The sequence below is a fragment of the Chelmon rostratus genome, chromosome 5 (assembly GCF_017976325.1).
Source record: "Chelmon rostratus isolate fCheRos1 chromosome 5, fCheRos1.pri, whole genome shotgun sequence".
In the NCBI taxonomy this organism is placed as follows: domain Eukaryota; kingdom Metazoa; phylum Chordata; class Actinopteri; order Chaetodontiformes; family Chaetodontidae; genus Chelmon; species Chelmon rostratus.
In genome coordinates this window covers 18118000-18136536 of record NC_055662.1, presented here as the reverse complement: position 1 = coordinate 18136536, position 18537 = coordinate 18118000, and the positions used below count along the sequence as shown (strand labels likewise).

Below are 18537 nucleotides of genomic sequence, written 5' to 3'. Positions count from 1 at the left end.
TCATGTCAAAATGCAGTGTTATTGTGAAAGATAGTCAGGGGGATAACTTAGTCCACGCCATATGCCATACTATTGTAATTCCAAGAGAAGGGATTCACATAAACTAGTTCAAAGACCCTGTGTGTACACGTGCTTTGTGCGTGTGCATCTGTGTATGTGTGTGATATCATAATTTTATGCTAATAGCCATGAAATAAATTACTGTATTGATCTCCAGTCAAGATTCATTTAATAGAGGAATAGATATGCGGCAGTCCGGACGCCCAACCAGTCACTCTCAAATGTCATTGTATGACTTTACACATAACTGAATATATTTGTTTCTCTGAGTGCAAGCAAAGTAAGAAATATGTTTTTGAGATTATAGGAAATAAATCAAATTCTATCAGTGGGTCTTTGTGTTGTCTCTCGCTCTCTGCTGACTGTGTGGAAGCATGACAGAGGGACTGGGTGGCTGCAGCCCTCTAACCCGGACCTGCTGTCTCTGTAGCGTTGCTCTCTTCTGTTGATGCAGCACAGACGCCTTGTTTCATTTCTAGGCAATGTGCACCACCTAGTGTTGGAGGGCTACGCCAAGATGTTGCAGCTGGTGATGAATGTGCAACATTTGACATCATACCGTATTCACCTATTTTTGGTGGTCAAATGCAGTGGCGGGAAGTACATTTAGTGTTTGCAGATTCAATGCTGCGTACATGTTTATTTGTCAATGATAATAATGTTATATTTAATAATGGAACATCAATGGTGAAATGTGACGTAAATATAAATCCCTTTTAAAAATATTTCACTTAAGTACAATTTTGAAGTGTCTTGTACCTTTTTTTTTTTAACTCCACAACTTTACTTTTATCTGAACTTTAATTTTACAACTACACCCTCACTGGCTACAATGAAAATATTGCATAGACACTAATGAGTAAAATCAATCAAGTATATATCCAATATAACGTCATATTCCTTTATGTTTCTGTTGCACTTACAAGGACATCCACTGCTGGTGACAAGTTTAGAAAATAAACAGCTTTACAGATCGGAAAGTTATGCGACAATAAATGCTGATTGCAGCCATTTCTTCCTTTATCAGGGCCACAGCTATAGCTGCTCACTGAGATGAAGAGCAGATAACGCTGTTCAGCTAGAGCGAATGACAGATCTGAATTCACTGCTCGTGTCTTTCAGCCATCATGATGGGCATCCGGAGATAAACAGTATGGAAAGCCTGTAACTGTTGATAGACTTTATAAGTAAATGCAGAATAAAGAAGAAAAAATGGGCTTATCTTTTACAATCCTGATTCTAAAAAGGCAGGGACGAGGTGTGAAACATAAATGAAACACAATGTGATGATTTGTTTGACATTAAAATACTCAATAAATAATTTGAAGACAATATATCTAATGTTTTACCTCATCGACTTCACTGATTTTTGCAAATATCTGATTATTTTGAATTTGATGCAGCAACACGTTTCAAACAAGTTGGGACAACAAGACAACAAGACTGGGAAAGTTGTGGAACGCTCCAAAAAACACCTGTTTGGATCATTCCACAGGTAAACAGGTTGATTGGTAACAGGTGATAGTATCATGATTGGGTATGAAAGAAGCATCCTGGAAAAGCTCAGTCGTTCACAGGCAAGAATGGAGCCACTTTGTGAACACATGACTGTGTAAAGGATGTTACTACATGAGCTCAGGAACACTCAGTAAAACTGTTGTGAACACTTTTTTTTTGTTAACATGAATTTATGCTATATATGCTATATATTATGCTATATATGCTATATAAAGACACAGAGAACGTCCAAAGCAGAAAAACTACAAAGCACGTGCCACATGCACTGACCTGGGTGTGAGACAATCTGAATTTCAGAGAATATAAAAGGTGTATTCAGGGTGTTTGGAAAACTTCCTCTCAGGTCTCAGATCTCTTTTGTTAGTGAAGTGAATAAACTCTGCATCCACACACAAATCCCACATTTGACTAATTATCACCATCTGAAACAATGACAACAAGGAGCCAGTGAGTAGGCAGAATCAACCCATGCTTTTATTTAATCCATTGCATATAAAAACTTTTTTTTCATTCTTTTTTACTTGTTTTTTACATAAAGTTGTATGATCTACAGTGCTATCCAATAAACTGCAATTAACAAGGAATCCATTAAAATAACATTTTAATTGTCTTGTGAAACTTCCAGACAAGTTGGCATTCTAAAGACATAACCCAAAAAATAATTGTCCTGAAGACCTTTTTTTAAGTTACAGTTTGTGTTTTCCTTTCATACCATAAAAAATAGAACACAGAATGAGAAAAGAACCCACTGTTTCCATTGGTCCAGGGCTGTTTAGAATCTACAGTATGTGTGTCAAAAGAAGAGTCCCGTTCTCGGAACAATGATGCACTCACCCAAACCCCTATCCCACCCCCCAACACCCCTTTCACTACAGAAATACACTAAACCCTTCTCCTGTCCAGGCAGAAAAATGTCAGTGGTTTTTAGATATTGCAAGTAACGTGAGTGGAAGTGTGGGCCGAGCATAGATAAGCAACACACCGTCAGTGTTTCAGCCATAATTAATGCAGCAGTGGCTGAACATGCAGATGTGTCTCAAAGCCTCTGTGCTTCGTAGGCTGTGGTCGAGCAGCGACCACACACTCCTGTTGCGCCCCATTCAGTGTTTGTAGCTGTGACACGGCCGCGTGGATGCGAAGACGACACCGCAGCAACTGAAAGTGAAGTTACTCCTGCATCGTTTGTGTCCGACGGGCTGTGTCACACCTCTGTAGTGGCAGGGCGTAAGGAAGGTGCGAGTTGTTCAGACCAGGTCTACAGCAAAATACGACTCTTGGACATCCGGCTATAGGCCACACATCACTCAAGTAGCAAATCTATGACTCATGGCTGACCTGAGTCTCTGCGAGCTTCTGCACCGACAACATATTTTCCTGTGCCACGTTTCTGATAGAGCAATTTGTGTTTGGCTGTGATAGTAGGAAGGCAACATTTTCAAATTCGCAACAGGACGTCAGGCCAACCCGAGCCAAAAGGTTCACTAATGCAGCAAAAGAGAACTAGAAAATAATCTAGAAAACAAAGAGGCTAAAGGAAATGACATGTGTTGAATTTAAGGCACAGCCCATGGGCCAAGGAACAGTTTCTTTTTAAAAAACAATTTGGCTTTCCCCCTCTCTTCACTGAGCTAGTTCTCAGATAAGCAACATGTCGATGGATCATTTTTACACTGAAGCTCATGTGTAATAAACATTCTCTCAACAAGAGGTACGTAATACAGCCACACCATCACCAAAAGGGATGATAAGAATCAACCATTTACGACAAACGGCATTATGATAGTAATAACATTAATAATTATATATTATATACAGCACAATAAATATAACAGCGATAAAACCAGAAATTTTTATTACAGGTAAGGGCATCGGGTGAGGATGGAAAAAAAGAGAGAGAGAAAAAAAATCTTGGCACAAATTAAAGATTAAATAAAAAGTTTGGAAATGTCACATAATTAAAACAAGCACTCCTAAAAAAAAGCAGTGTGCAGTATTTCAAGTGTTTTTTCTCTTTTTTTTTTTTTTACATTTGTTGATTTTCTATATTTTATGTACAGAGAGAGAGAGAGAGAGAGAAAAAGTATATTTGGGTATTGTAACTGGCAAGCCTGCACTGTGGTCTATGCTACAGTGAAATATTTACTGTACCACCTTTATATTGCAAAAACGACTCAACAAATAGAAAAATATATACCAATAAATAATAGCATCAGGTGTAAAGTGAAAAATGAGGAAGAGACTCTTGGCCGAAGTGTAAGACAGCACTGTTCAAGCCGAAGTATTCATGAGTGAGTGTTTTGGCGAGTTTAAACACACTAAAAATGTTAAAGTGGTGATATATGAATATATCAGTGCATTAGAGTATCTAAGTAGAGGATAGTCTTCTCTGATGACTACGTAACGGAGCTGATTGTCTTGTGGAAAACAAAGACAGCAACTGGGTTTCATGTTGTAACGGCGAAATGAAACATTCCTGTGATGAAAAATAAACTCTTACAGCTGAACAGAAGAGGAAGAGGCTGAAAACAAGCAGGCATGCAGCTGTTGGCGATGCGTACGTCAAAGCTTTCAAAACATCTGTATAAAATCACCCCAATAGTTATTAACACCTTTACCGTTTCTGTATAGTCGGAGCACTAATAAGCTTCTAAAAAAAGGTGCTTCTTGTATCTACTACAAAGCATTGCATTGTCTCAGGATGTGTTCAAAAGAACTGCAGGCAACAATAATAAAATTCAAAGGCTTCATCCACATCACAAACTGTTTCAATGAGAGTGAAGCACGAGACTTCAGGTTCCCGCTTCCTTCTCAGAGAAAACTCTCACCAAAACAAGAGTCGTCATGAATTCCGAATTTCAACTCACAGGACGAACCAAACATGAGTATAGTGGCATGGGAGTAGTAGTATAAATGCTATCGGAGCAAGTGCAAACACCTCAGAACACTCCTAATGTAATCCAGCCGTGAAGACACCCCTTCCAAACACTTCGACACCACTTCTCCCCATTGGTTTCCAAAAGTTCTCGTATCCTCTTTGCTAACAAAAGAAAGCCTAAGATTGCAAAAGTAAATTCTAGAAAATATCTGAATCTTACGTACAGTACGATACAAAAATTAAAGAGGTCTAGGACAGCATCATGGCTGTTTAGATTTGAGCTTTGTATCAGTCAGGTTTTTCAAGGAAGACTTCCGACATCAGAAACGTGTCTCGAAAAGCTCCCCAGTGTGCTGCAGCTGTCATCTCTGCGGCGTCCCGTCAGGTTTTTGGCGGAACGGCGGTGCGAAATGCCTCCTAATTCGCAGTGGGGAGGAAGCGACCTAACCGAGAGGGAGATTCTCCTTGAACACACCGATGACCGTCTCTGTAGAGTATGGGCACTTGATAAAACACAGAAACACTGCTAAACTTTCAGGCAAGGCTGAGACGAAGCGGAGGGAAGGAAAATGTTACGTATCGTATGAACAGCAGCGAGCGGACTGAGAGCTGCTCGTCCATGGCCTAAACGAAAGCTCGTAAAGGGGAGGTGTGAAAGCGAAATAAAGACACACCACTTCAGTACAAACGGGAATGGAAAGGAGTTTTCCTGAGTGCAAAAAAACTGGAAAGAGTACCGGTGGGCGTGTCTGAACGAAGCTGACAGGAGGAGTGGCCGAGGTGGGGAGCAGCGCACGCTTTGGAACCAGAAACATGGATGTATAAAAAACACAAACAGACTCCACAAAACCCAAAAATATTCTATAAATAATCATCTGGCATTACTAAGAAGAACAGTTAATCAGGTGCTGTCCATAAACTGCTATGTGTGTGGGGGTTTCTCCTCTTCCTCCTCCTCCTCCTCCTCTGCTACCTCTTCCTCCACCACACATGGCTGCGAGCAGGGTGTCTCCCCCTCTTCCGCCACCTCCTCCTCCTCTTCTTCTTCGTCCTCCCCCACCTGTTCGTCCAAAGGAATCTCTGTTGATTCAGAGTCCTGCGTGCAGAGTGTTTTAGAGTCAGTACAGCTGTTTTCCTCCTCTTCCTCCTCCTCCTCCTCCTCTTCCTCCTCCTCCGGCTGGCTGCCGCTGTCTTTCTCAGTGTCCGACTCCCCGTCCTCCTCCAGGGTGAGCTCGAATTGGAACTTGTCCCCTCCCGGGGGCCGAGTGCCGTCTTCAGGCTCGTCCAAGGCAGGAGAGGGGCTTTGGGGGATGGTGCTTTGGTACCACTCCCTGTTGTCTTCCAACGTGTCCAGGATGTCCTGGGCGTCAGGGTGGACCAGGTCAGCCCATGTCTCCCACAACGGGTGAACAATGTAGTCGATGAAACCAACCTACAAGAAGCATGAGGGAGAAACAGGTCACTCGCTGTGTGTTTATGCACAATGTGCGTGTGTGTGTGTGTGTGTGTGTGTGTGTGTTACCTGGTTCTTTTCTACCGAAGCGTTGTGTTTGTCACACATGGGGCTGATCTCCATGCCCCGCTCCCTCTCTCTGTCCCCCTGGCTGAAGAACTCCTCCATGATGCGGTCCGTCCACTGCCGGTACAGCTGGAGAGGCTTAGTGGGGTTGCTCAGGTCTGCACAGTGCACCATGTTCTGGAGGACCTGAGTGTGACAGTTAACAAGGTGTGAAACGCGGTGCCCAGGCTGAAGCAGAGCGGTGAAACTGTCATCTCATTTTAACGACACAGTTGTGGTTAGTGGATTTGCGCGGAGAGGTTACATTTCTGCTGTGGTTTCAGCGTTTGCTTTCAGAAGCTTACAGGCCCGTGTCCACGTAGCGTTTTCTTCTGGTCCGCGCTGGGATGGAGCGAGAAAAAAAGGCTGCACGGTCAGGTCTTGTTTCAACAATATCGTGACAATTTCTAACCATTCGCAACGAGCCACAAGCGTGCTGAGGTTGTGTGAAACAACGACAACTGGGAACAAAGCAGGCGGGAATGTCGCTTTTCTATCTTTTCTCCTTTTTACTCGAGTCGTCCTCAGCTCGAGAAAAACGTTACCTTCACTTCACCTGGTTGACTGTCTGTGCCGCGGCCTCTCAGCTCGGTGCTGAGCGCCGGCAAACACGCAGAGGAGAGGACAGTGAGGCTAGCGCGAACATGAATGGCAGCAAAATCTGGTGGAGAACTCGCTGCATAGCTTTTAGGATTTCTGTCTGACATATCATAAAGTCCGGATAGACAGACGTGGCCAGAACATGCTTGTCCATTTTCTCGGTTACCAGGGCGACGAGCCCCTCCCCACGTAATATATCCTTGGTTGCCTAAAAAGGAGCGCTCTGAGCGGCCATACAAAAAAGTCGGTGCTCTGAAAAAGTCGCTGGGTGCAGCGTTTTTTCTCGAGGCGGCTGCATCTCCTCATTGGGAACAACTGAAAAAACGATCCTGGAGCTCAGAAAAGAAACTTTTCAAGTGGACAGAGTTACTCTTTGAGTATACAGAAAAATCACCACAAGACAGCGGGCAGTGGGCTGGTGGCCGGCTTTATTCTGACCTGTATCCTGTCAGAGTAGTTGTCCAGCAGCAGGACACCAGAGCTGGTCACCTTCTTGGTTTCCACCATAGTTTTCAGATCAGCAAGTAGATTCATGTGCTTGGACATGTCTGTTGCTAGCACCTGGGAATAAACAGAGCAAACGGTCAATGTTCAACCACAGAAAACAGTGATTGAATTAATGCATTATGTAGTGCGCATAACGCATTCAAATTCATTTGTTTCTGTGTTACCCTCCCCACTGAACAAGCTACTGTATAGAAGAGGTGGAAATCTTTTCACTTACGATGTCAATGACCATCTTTCGCAGTGATTGTCTTTGTTTTTTGGTCAGGTTTTGGAAGATGTCACAGTTCTCCTCCTGTAGAAGCTTGAAACCAACTGCTAGATGGTGGTTCTCCAACACCGACGAGTCATTGTACATCAGCGCCAGCTCTGAATCTGCACGGAGGACACGGTAGATAATCGCTGTGTGAATTGTGGTTTTTCAGGCTTGAAAGCAGTGGTTCAAAAGTATATCATGAAAAATATTCAGAAAACCAAAGTTGAAACGGATAAATGCACAAAAAGAAACTGCAACTGTTGGTCATTTTGTGACCTTTTCAACAGAATGAGGTGCTAATTAGACCAACACAGTTCATTGTCAATAGGGCTGTCCAAATCTGATATATGCACACGTTAGGCTACACATGTATCATGCATCCCTTGCTCTGTGAGCAGCAGAAGAAAGCACCAGCATGTTTTCCACAGAGAGGTTTCCCCACTCTGGGTCATTTGAAGGTCCTCTATCTGCATTTAGATTTTCCATTAAGATGCATTAGTCGTGGCCACAGTGGAACAGAGCAGCAGAGGGGAGAAAGGGGATCCTGCTCTGTGGCTGACAGAAGATCATTCTGGTGGCTCCTAACTAGGATGACTCACACTGCCTTTACTGCAGGGATTCCCCATTTGGGCTTATGGGAAGCACAACACTTTTTTATGTGTTTGTGTGAGACTGCGTAGTGTCTTTTCTGTTCTGATAAGGCATTACTAATGCTCTTATGCAACACGCACATTTGTAATGGTCCCCTGAACGGCTGTTTAAAGCGATACCCAGTGGATGAAAACTTTATTTGTTTGTGTTTTCCTCTAAATTGCCAAATCAAGGCAATATCTGTGGCACCTCCAGCCATGAGTGAGTCAGTTAGAGCAGAGAGAGATAGCAGGGGTTCAGTCTCTTGCTTGAGGACACTTCACTTAGCAGCACAACAGCATGAACCTACTACTCTCTGTGGTATTTACTTATGCAGATAGTTTTGCTTCTATTTTTCCACATTTTGAGATGTCTGTATTTGTGATTTCTGCCTCTTTACAATGATACCCTGGTTCTAGACCCTCCGATTGCCACCCTTCTTCTATCCAACCTTTTACAGCTATTCAAATGAGGAGGAGGAGGAGGATGTTTGTCCCAAAAGTGGCAATAAGTGTGGATGAGATTACCACAGCTATACAGGCTGTTGTTAGTCAACTGCAGAATCGACTGTTTTTAATACAGTTACCTCTTCTTAGCAACCGTTACCATGCGTCTATTGAAAAAACGGCTAAAATGTGAAAAATTAAGTTCAAACAAAATTCAATCTGATTAGGAAGATCACAGTAGTTGGGTGGAGGCAGAAACTGCACTGATCGATACCTCACAAGCAAAGCTATTTCTACATATCACTACAGGTCCTTGTCTTATTCGTTTAGAATTCTTGTAACTTGGCTGGCCTAACCACCATCCCATCTTGTTGTTGGTACTACAATCAAATTTAAACCACCTAAGCTGTCAAACAAACGTTTCCCCATGCAGCGTGGTCTACCACATCACTGGAAAGACTTTCTTTTCCTTTTTTTCTGAGAACATGAATGATGGATGTGTTACCAGGAAAGGGTACTATTGAGGACAACATTGATCTCCTCTTTGAACTCCTCGGCCTTGGAATCACATGTCAAAGCCCTCACGCCTGACTGGAGAAACACATGCTGGTGAAGACATGCACGTGTGCATATTCATTTATGTGAGAAGACTTAATTGTCTGCAATATGCTAGTGTGGATGTGTGTCTGTGTGTGTGTGCTAGTGAGGCAGAGGCCACAGTGTGCATGTTCCCACCTGGGTATCAGGCTGTGAGTGTGTGTTCGTGGTTGTGAATGTGCACTGATGACACCGTTGAGCCACTGACGTAGCTGCTAAGACTGCGCCGTATTTAGACTCACTGGTGTTGATGAGGAACTGGTTGGAGACTCCAGGATGGTCCACATCGTGAATTGCACTGGCAAAGATGGCAGCTAGGATCTCAAGGTCTGTGAACACAGCCTGGATGAAAAGAAGCAAGCACAGAGGGGAGGAGGGAGGGCATTGATGAAAGGATCAAATCGTTGGACAAAAATATCCTCGGAAGTAAGAGCCATTGATTGAACTTTGAGCAGGAGTTTGATTGAAGCTGATTGTGGAAGCGTGGGTGTTTGTGCGTTTCTGTCTATGCATGCGTGTGAAAGTGTGCTCATTTGCTTTGTGTGTGCACACACACACACCTCAAGGGCAGGGGTGGATAGCAGCACGTGAGTTGACTGGGTGACGTCAGCAGCATGGATGTTGTTATGGTAGGCCACATCGCCATGATAATGGTCTTCTAAGGTCATCAGGTATGTTATAAAGGTGTCGAGTGGAATTTTAAAAGTTTTTAACAAGTCTCTCTCCTGCAAACCAGAAAACACAGGAGGGAGTTTATGACCACAACAAATTCAGGACTCAACTAGTATTGATTTTAGAGTGAGAATCAGGACAAAAAGAAGTTACCTGGAATATCGTGTACATCATGACTGTCAGCGGCCGATTCCCAGAGAACTCTGAGATTTTAAAAACATTAAGGCCCCATTTATTCACATGCTCCAGCTCCTGGAAAAGAAATTACAGACACAATTAGAAAGAAAAATCAACCTTGTTTGACCTATTCCCTCATTATTACCTGAACCCCTACCATAAGGCACAATTCAGACAGTGTGCAAGGTATTTATTTGAATGTGTGATACATTTCAGCCACGGCACAGTCTGTGTGTTCACTCTTTGTCAGGACCCACACAAACACACCTTAGCGAGTTCATCCTCGGTCTCGGTCTTGACGCCGAAGCGAGGGATATTAGAGTTCGTGAGGCTGGAGGAGTGTTGCAGCTTTTTCACCCCGCTGATCTGAGACATGGGCTTGTTCTTCTTCTCCTTCTCCTTCTGCGTCTGAGGGGATGGCATCTCCACTTCATGTTGCTTGTCTGGAGAAACGCAGGGAAACACGAGTGGAAGGTGAGGATGACGCTGATGAAGCCTTTTGTTGCACGCTTTGTTTTGGGTTTATGTTGTAGTGGTTCAACCAGAAAAAAAATCTAGTTTTCTTCCTGTAAATAGCAGCTGAATTTGAAATGATGTTATTATACCTCTGTTTCAGTTAAGCACGTCTACCTTGTTTGGGACATTAACAGTTATTTTTATTCCGGACCCATGAGTCGATCGTCCTGTGTCATCACTCACCCAGGAAGGTGCTGGAGATGAACTCAGACACCTGGTTCCCAGAGCGGCTCATCTCTGATAGGTGAGTCAGCTCCCTGTTCAGCATCCTCTTAAACTGAAAGAGGAACACACACGCACACACACAAATGAGGGGTTTTACACAGTGTGTAATCAGGGCAGAAAAATCACAATTTCTTTCTTCTATTTTTGTACAGCTGGTAGTCAGAGGCACCATACACATATTTCAGTAAATGCACAGAAACCGTGAACACAAATCACATGTTGAATAATCTCACCTGAGTATGAATATATATAAGGCAAAAAAAACAAGGCCACTAATACAAAACTATCTATTTTATTAAAAACACATTTTCATGATGTCAGTGAAGAATCTAATATATTGGCAAAGACCCTCCTGCTGGCCGAGGCCTTTAACTAACAGATTCTTGCCAGTTACATGACAGGAGCTAAACCCAGGAATGTCGCCATTTCTAGTGTAACGCACACACACTCACACACACACACTCTCTCACTCACACAGCGGGTCAGAGGGCTACTGCCAGGCATGTACGTAATCAGCAACCCATTTTCCCAGTTTCTGTCTTTCAGTTTCCAGTTTGCCTGCTCCCTCACCCCGCTCTCTGCTCTCTCTCTCTCTCCTGTGCCTATTTGGAGTGGCGGACCCAAATTTAGCTCCGGCTTTTGATTTGAAGACAAAACTGATTGATGTGGAGGAGAACGCTTGAAATCAGGTCTTTTCCACTGCGGTTGCAAAACAATAGAGTTACAAAATACACATCAAAACAAAAGCCTCTGGAACAAAGCGGCTGCATTGTCTGAGTCACTCTGGCTTCGGTCCAAATGCATAATGTATGTGTATTGATCAATTATATAAATCAATAATGATCACTTAAAATAGACCATTACAACACTGCACAGTGCTTACTGCGCAATTGTGTATTGACATCCTATTGAATAACACCCACGGGTATTTGTGGGGTGGCTTTTTAAAACACAAGAGGCAAAGAACCAACTGAAGTGTGCTTTTGTCTGGTAATATGAGCCAGTAGAGTAAAAAAGCAACAAATACATGTTGGGTCCTGCTGTATAATTATTTAAACAAATGACAGCAAGATAAGCTCATATAGATATTTGCTTTCCTTTGGGGCAATTAAAAAAACTGAAAAGACCAACAAAGTATTAACAATTTGCAAGTCTATTAAAATTGTCTGTGGTTTTAAATCCACACTCACTTGAAAATGTTCTGTCCAACCAGCCATGTCTCTACACCTTTCAAACCACAGTTCAAGCACCATGAGCCCCATCACAGATACATCAAAATGGATGATGGATCCACAAACGACACACCTATGAAGTATTGTTCCAAGGGCGACATGTTGGCGAGGAGCTACATACAGCATGTGCTTTTATTTCATTGCATCCAGATCTGAATCAAGGATAAACCTCAGTTACAAAAAATGTCTACTCTCTGGAAATGAATTTAGGGGATCACATTATAATAGGTATAGAAAAAAAACACCAGAATAACCAGTTAAAATACACTGATCAGAGACCACATCTTACCTTTATATATCCCCAAGACACAGAGAGCAGATAATTGGCTTCAGGCATTTTGACAAATCAACAAAAAACGTCCAGAAGAAGAAAGAACAGGTTTACAGCCTAAGTTCAAGTTAAACCAAGCCTACAGTTCGGATGATGAAAGCACTCGGCAGCTAGCTAAACAAAAACAGTCCGCAGCTCTCGCCAGGAAAAGACCTCAACCTGAAGAGGTTCAGTGTGAATCTGCTGTACTGCTGAGTCCATAAATGAAGCATCGTGTTCCTGCCCTGTGAATATCCACAGAAACGAGCCCATGTTCCAGGAAGCCGAGAGGAAAAGCCGGTTCTGAGAGAGGAGCGGTGGGAACGTGGCTCCCCAAAGATCCGATGAGAGCATATCGTGACCACACACTCTGTGACACACACTGACATGTGCACGCACTCACACACACGAGCACACACTCTCATACAGGGACACACTGCTGAGGTTGTGAATAATTGATGATGGTGCGGATGCCAAAGCACCAGGACAGCAAAAATGTTTCTGTCAACAGCTCCGAAACAGGGCTGGCTGCCTGACTGCCCTGACTGCTTCTCTGTGTGTGTGTGTGTGTGATGAGCACAGGCTGCTTCTCTCGCTGTGTCACACAACAGCAGCAAATCAGGACCAAGATATGGAAGAAGTGTGAGCTCATCATCACCTCTGATTGGCTTGGATTGGAACAGAGTTGAGGTCACCTGCTGTGTGATTGGCTGGGACTGAAGTCAGAGGAAAATCTACCCTTCCCTTTTCTTCCATTCCTGCAGTGCTGCGGGATGTGATTTCATATGTGTGTGTGTGTGTGTGTACATACAGTACATGCTGGCGTGCATGCAAGACATATTTACATGCCATGCAACATTATTAGTGTGTGTATATGTTTGCGTGTTGACTGACCCGACCCTCTGTGCAGTATTATGCACAAGCATAGGTTACCTCATCCACAATGGTACAATGCTGAAAAACTGAGGTCAGCTTTCATGCCAGTATTCATGCGAGGTGAGTCACAGTAACATCACTGATGAGGTGATGTAAACACACGAAAACCAATTAATCCTGCAAAAAGAATGAGCGTCACAGCGATTTGAAGTGGGCTCAGTAGGACAGAAACTGAAAGCAGTGTGTGTCACTGAGCTCAGGAGGTTGTCGCTTTAGTTGGAAACAAGGATCACGCCTTATTGAGGGAAGAGTTTTAATGGAATCCCATCAGTAACACTATGAATGGGCCCCTTATAAAATAAACTGAAAGCAAATGCAAGTGAGTAAGTGGGAATAATACGTCATGTACATATTTCACATCTGAGCCATTTCTATTACTGACAGCATTTAATTATCTGCCATTTTAATGCTGTTTCATTTGAACAGGTAGAAACTCATAGAAATCTTTTTCTAAAGAGAGCAATCAGGATTTAAAGCCAGAGCTCACACACAACCATCTAAACAGACCATGACTACAAAATAACAAGTCAACTAACCAACAATAAAAACTTTACGCTTATTATTATTATTCTTTCACCCATCTGAGCCACATACTGACTGTTCCGAATGCAAACAGGCACATACGCACACACTCGTATACACCAACACAGCACACGCCAACTTAGATAACCCTGTTCTGTTACTGCCCGTGTAATTCAATTAACTGGCCTATATGTTCTGCACTTACTGTATTTACAAAGTGCATTTAAAGTACATCTTTTGTTGCTGGGTAGATGTTATGCACTGAGACATGACATGAGATTATAGCAAACACATTCACACACACAACCACACACACACACACACACACATGTAGTAACTAATCATAAGCATGAGAAAATAGAAAGGTTTTGTTACTTTTGAGTGTTGACACAGTTGTGATAAATCTTCAATCAAATAGCTTCTGATTTAAATCATAAGTGTGGCAGTTCAAGACCATTTCATATCATATTCTACTGTCTATGAGCCTGTGGTCCTGAGAGGAGGAGGTCTCTTCTTTCTTTCGTTCTCTTGATGGGTGTGTGTGAGCGCACATGTGCACACGCAGGTGTCCTGTGTCGGAGATGGTCCACTGACTACATGGATTGAAAAGGGACCAAACCTGTCTCTGCTTACTTTACACCCCACCTCTACAGCCAGCCTGGCACTGTGAGTAATTTACAGCTACGCTGGAGCAGATGAGACAACTGGCTAACTGAGATCCAGCAGCTTTGATTGACTCCCAGCCAAGCAGGCCAGCACAGGCCCACCGCACACACCGAGACACACACGCACGTACACACACAGTTTACTCCCTGCAGAAGCATGTACACAAATATAACGCCCACAGGCACCCCTCCTATCCACACAAACTCCCTCGCTCCGTCAGACAAATATAGTACACACACATATTGATAGCTTAGCCAAGAGGTGTGAACACAAACTATTGGGTAAAAATTGGAAAGTGTCACACCAAGCTTAGCTGTGACTTGTGTGTAATTTGTTCTTCGGCAGAGTGACCAAAAATATCTTTTCCCTGCTGTATATGGCCCAAGACACCTCCAGATCTCTGTTGCATTTGTTTCTTTTCTCACAGTGCACATTTATTTTTGTAGCAGAGCCCCCCTCTCCACAGAATACAGGGAGAGAGAGCAGGATCGCTCTAATTGCTGCTGCTGTTTTCAATGAGTGTACCACTGACTGTGAGAAGTAAGTCTGTGGTCCATTCATCATCTAAAGAAAATGTGGAAGAGGAAATCTATATAGTGTGTAGAAAGGTAGCATTATAAACAGCTAAACAACATTGGTAAGGGGTAAGACACCAGATCAATATAGTAAGAGAGCAAATAATAACTGAAATACAGACAGATGCAAAGATAAATAGATCAACACGTTACAAACAAAATGATGACCAAATTCAGTGACGTCCCCTGGCTGAAGTAGACCTAACTTTTGAGGACATAGCAGTATGAAATGCATGCCACAGAAGCATTTTATCTGGATGATATATTAGCAAGTAGATGATAAGACTAGCAGAGATCGGGCTGCTTAAAAGAATGAAGTGCACCTTCCTGCAGGATGAAGTGAAATATTTGGATCAAGTACAGAATGCTGGGATGCCACACCCAATTCAGAAAAAGTAAAATCCATGGTGGGAGCCCCTTCTCCCACAGATATAACTGAGCTCAAGTTGCACAGGATTTCAGACTACAACAACAAGCTCCCAGCCAATCTTGAGAACCTGTTGCCTCCGCTTGCAATGACCGGTTTAGGCAGTTTGTTGCCCATGACCTCCTGAGAGCCACATCTTTAAAAGGTTTCATTGGTGTATTTGGGTTTAAGAAACTCCACAAGTATCAACCCTCCATTATCTATACTGATCATGAGCTGTTTATACTGTATCTCTTCCCATCTTAAAGATGAACATTGTGTATAGCTGGGAAAACAACTCGCAAAGGCAGATGTATTGAGCAGGCTTGTGTACCTGAAAAAGTCAAAGAAAAGGAAATGAACAAGTATTGATAATGGATGTCCTCGATGACTCACCAATGGGACAGAACACACATCAGATGCTGGACTGCTAAAAACATGGTCTCAGAAAAGTTTCTCTATCAGTGAATGTTGGAAAATGTTGTGAGGGATGTCTCTGTGTTGCGGGTACCAAAAGCATATGAACAACACTCTCAGGCACCTCTAGCATTAAGATTGTACAGTATGTGAGGTGGCCAGAGGAGGAGATCCAGGCATGTGTTGGGTATAGAAAAAACTGCAAAAGCTCAACTATTTACTACCCTCAGAGCCAGAGACGGCCTGAGGTCAAGGATCCATTGTCACTGACAGACCTTTCTGATGTTTTGAGTTATGGCAGATGTTACTCTACATAGCTAGACATTTAGCTTAACAAGGGTGCAACACTGGTGCCACTTTTCTATTTCAAAATTTCTGTGTCTGCACTTTATGTCTGTGTAAGAAAATGGACCACTGAAAATGAATAAAAATGTCCTCTCTGTGGGACATGCACCCTTTGACCCCCCCTTTAAATACACTTGTAGATGGAGCTGACACCACCCAGGGAAACAGATTCCAGGTTCCTGTTCAGCTAGTGCATCGCTTCTCGTGCAACAAAAATCAATCCTGATGAAATGACGATGCCAAGAAGCTCGACATCTGACCTGACACTGGAGCCAAGGTTCAACAGAGGCTGCCAACAATGTGGATCATGACACAATCAAAACACTGAGAAGTTTTGGCCCAGGAGCTCTTAGCTTCACTTCTCAAACTATTCTTTCGACCCCGAGGTGGGTTCAAGCAGCGAAATGATCAGACCACGAAGAGGCTTGCTGATCAAAGTTGACCAGCACACAATGTTCCTGAGGCAAAGCCAGAGAGTGACCAGCTGCTGGTTCCAGAAACACCTACACCCACACAAAGGGCGGAGATGTGACCTCAGGAGCATCCTACACTAGGACCACCACATAAAGTCACTGCTGCAATGAAGCATTCATCTTAAAGATTATGTTAAATACAGTGGATTTTACTAATTTTGGATCACTATTACACTCCACATAGTGTATTACATTTGCAATGTAGCATAGTGAATTGAATTGAAGCATTGTTTGTAGAGTCTGAATTTCAGCTGGTGTAAGATCCTTTAGGGCAAACAGGTATGTCACCTTGTTTGACCTACTGTTGCAGCAGCCCCTGGGCTTAAGGTGGGGTGAGTCACTCTGGAGAAAGATTGCTGATATTGCCATCTATCCTTCTTTACAATGCAATTACACGTTAGCACGCCAGATTTACCGTCCCTCTCACTCCCCCATCTCAACTCCCTTTCCCCTTGTCCTGTGCACAAGCACAAACGCCACCTGTTCCCGATTGGCTGGACTAGTGTTATGTGGCTAGGTATAATCCACTTTGTTTGTTTCCCGTTTACAGAGCCAGGTCTGTGTACAAAAATCAGATTTTTTTTCAGCACACGCACAACAGACAGTTAGTGGACTGACAAGATATTTGCTGAATCTTAAATTCAGTGAGGCAAAGGGTCAATCTTTTGCCAGAAAGACTCATCCCACTGTTGATAATGAATGCTGGTATTCAATGGTGACAAGCATCATTTTCCCAGGTTGTTCAAATCTGATTGGGAACATTACTGAAAAAAAAACCACACTGGTTCCACAACGCAAAACAACAGCTACACGACACAACTACATCACTACTATGGGTGGTGATCTCTCACAGGACTCTCCACACACATCACATCTAGTAGACATAAAGTGCAGATTTAGCCGTAATTTAAATCAATCTGTTTTATTATTTCTTTTTAATCGCAAACTCTCCTTCATTGATGAAATGAGGCTTGTGCTGAGTGCTGATAAATGAGAGTCTGCAGGATACAGACATAAAGTAATGGCTGTGTGTGGGAGATGTAGTGACTGTATTAACTATGATGTGTGTTTTGCTAAAGTGAGGCTGGTTGGGCCTGCTGCTGTTGCCATGACAACCAGAGATAGCTGTGCTGGTGAGCAATGGTGAGTGCTCAGTGCATGGCACAGTTTAAAAAAAAACAAAAAACAAAACCTTTTTTAACTTTTAAATGAGGGCGATGTCCCGCTCATGCAGGTGATTGTGATAACATCAGCGGTGAGCGTGTGTATCTGTGTAATTCCTTTGTCTGTCCGTCCTACCCGCCTCTCCTATTGGTCCACCCCCCCCTCATGTGACATCACAGTGTGTGACATCACCAGAGCCCAGAGCTGATCAGCATTCAGAGCAGCATAGCAGCCTCCCTCCACACACACACACGCACACGCACACCCGCACACACACACACACACAGACACACACACACACACACACACACACACACAGACACACACACGCGCGCGTGCGCACACATGCATGCACGCACTGGAGGCGACTGAGCATGCTCACAGCACAACTCCCTGCCTGCATGACGATGCTATCACTAACATACATAGACAATACAACACAAACAGTCCAATGTGCGCTGTGGTGGCTGAGTGCTGAAAAAGGCATCAAAGCACATAATACATGCTGCTCATACAGCTATACACAGCTCCTCATGCTCAAATAGCATCTACTGTAGGTTGACAAACACTTGACAAATGAACATGGAGAGGGACTTGATGACAAAGAAGCAGGTCACACATGGAGGAAGTAATGGTTATTTAAAATTATAATATTGCTACTATGTATTGGTTCTGTCTACTCCTGGCAATTTTTCTAAATTTGTGCTACATATCAGCTTGGCCCAATAATCTCGCTGCTGCTGAATGACCATACAGTATGTAGTGGTTGTGAAAATTGTAGAATTTACTCACACCCAAAAGCTTTCTTTTTAATTTTATATTTCTTCATTCATTTTTGGAAATGCAGATGTACAGCA

General features: G+C 43.2%; 1 protein-coding gene across 3 annotated transcripts in view; it reads right to left on the bottom strand.

Moving 5' to 3' along the window:
- Positions 1–2029: 2029 nt before the first annotated feature.
- pde4d (phosphodiesterase 4D, cAMP-specific) overlaps positions 2030–18537 on the bottom strand; it is a 146566-nt gene continuing 130058 nt past the window's right edge. For all 3 annotated transcript variants that reach the window (XM_041936303.1, XM_041936304.1, XM_041936305.1), the window contains exons 7-15: positions 10593–10686; positions 10161–10336; positions 9870–9968; positions 9605–9769; positions 9287–9386; positions 7336–7490; positions 7050–7172; positions 5976–6158; positions 2030–5885 (exon numbers count right to left, since the gene is read on the bottom strand). In XM_041936303.1, coding sequence (XP_041792237.1) covers positions 5376–5885; positions 5976–6158; positions 7050–7172; positions 7336–7490; positions 9287–9386; positions 9605–9769; positions 9870–9968; positions 10161–10336; positions 10593–10686 — 1605 coding nt within the window. In that variant the 3' untranslated portion in view covers positions 2030–5375. The remainder of the gene's footprint in view (positions 5886–5975; positions 6159–7049; positions 7173–7335; positions 7491–9286; positions 9387–9604; positions 9770–9869; positions 9969–10160; positions 10337–10592; positions 10687–18537) is intronic.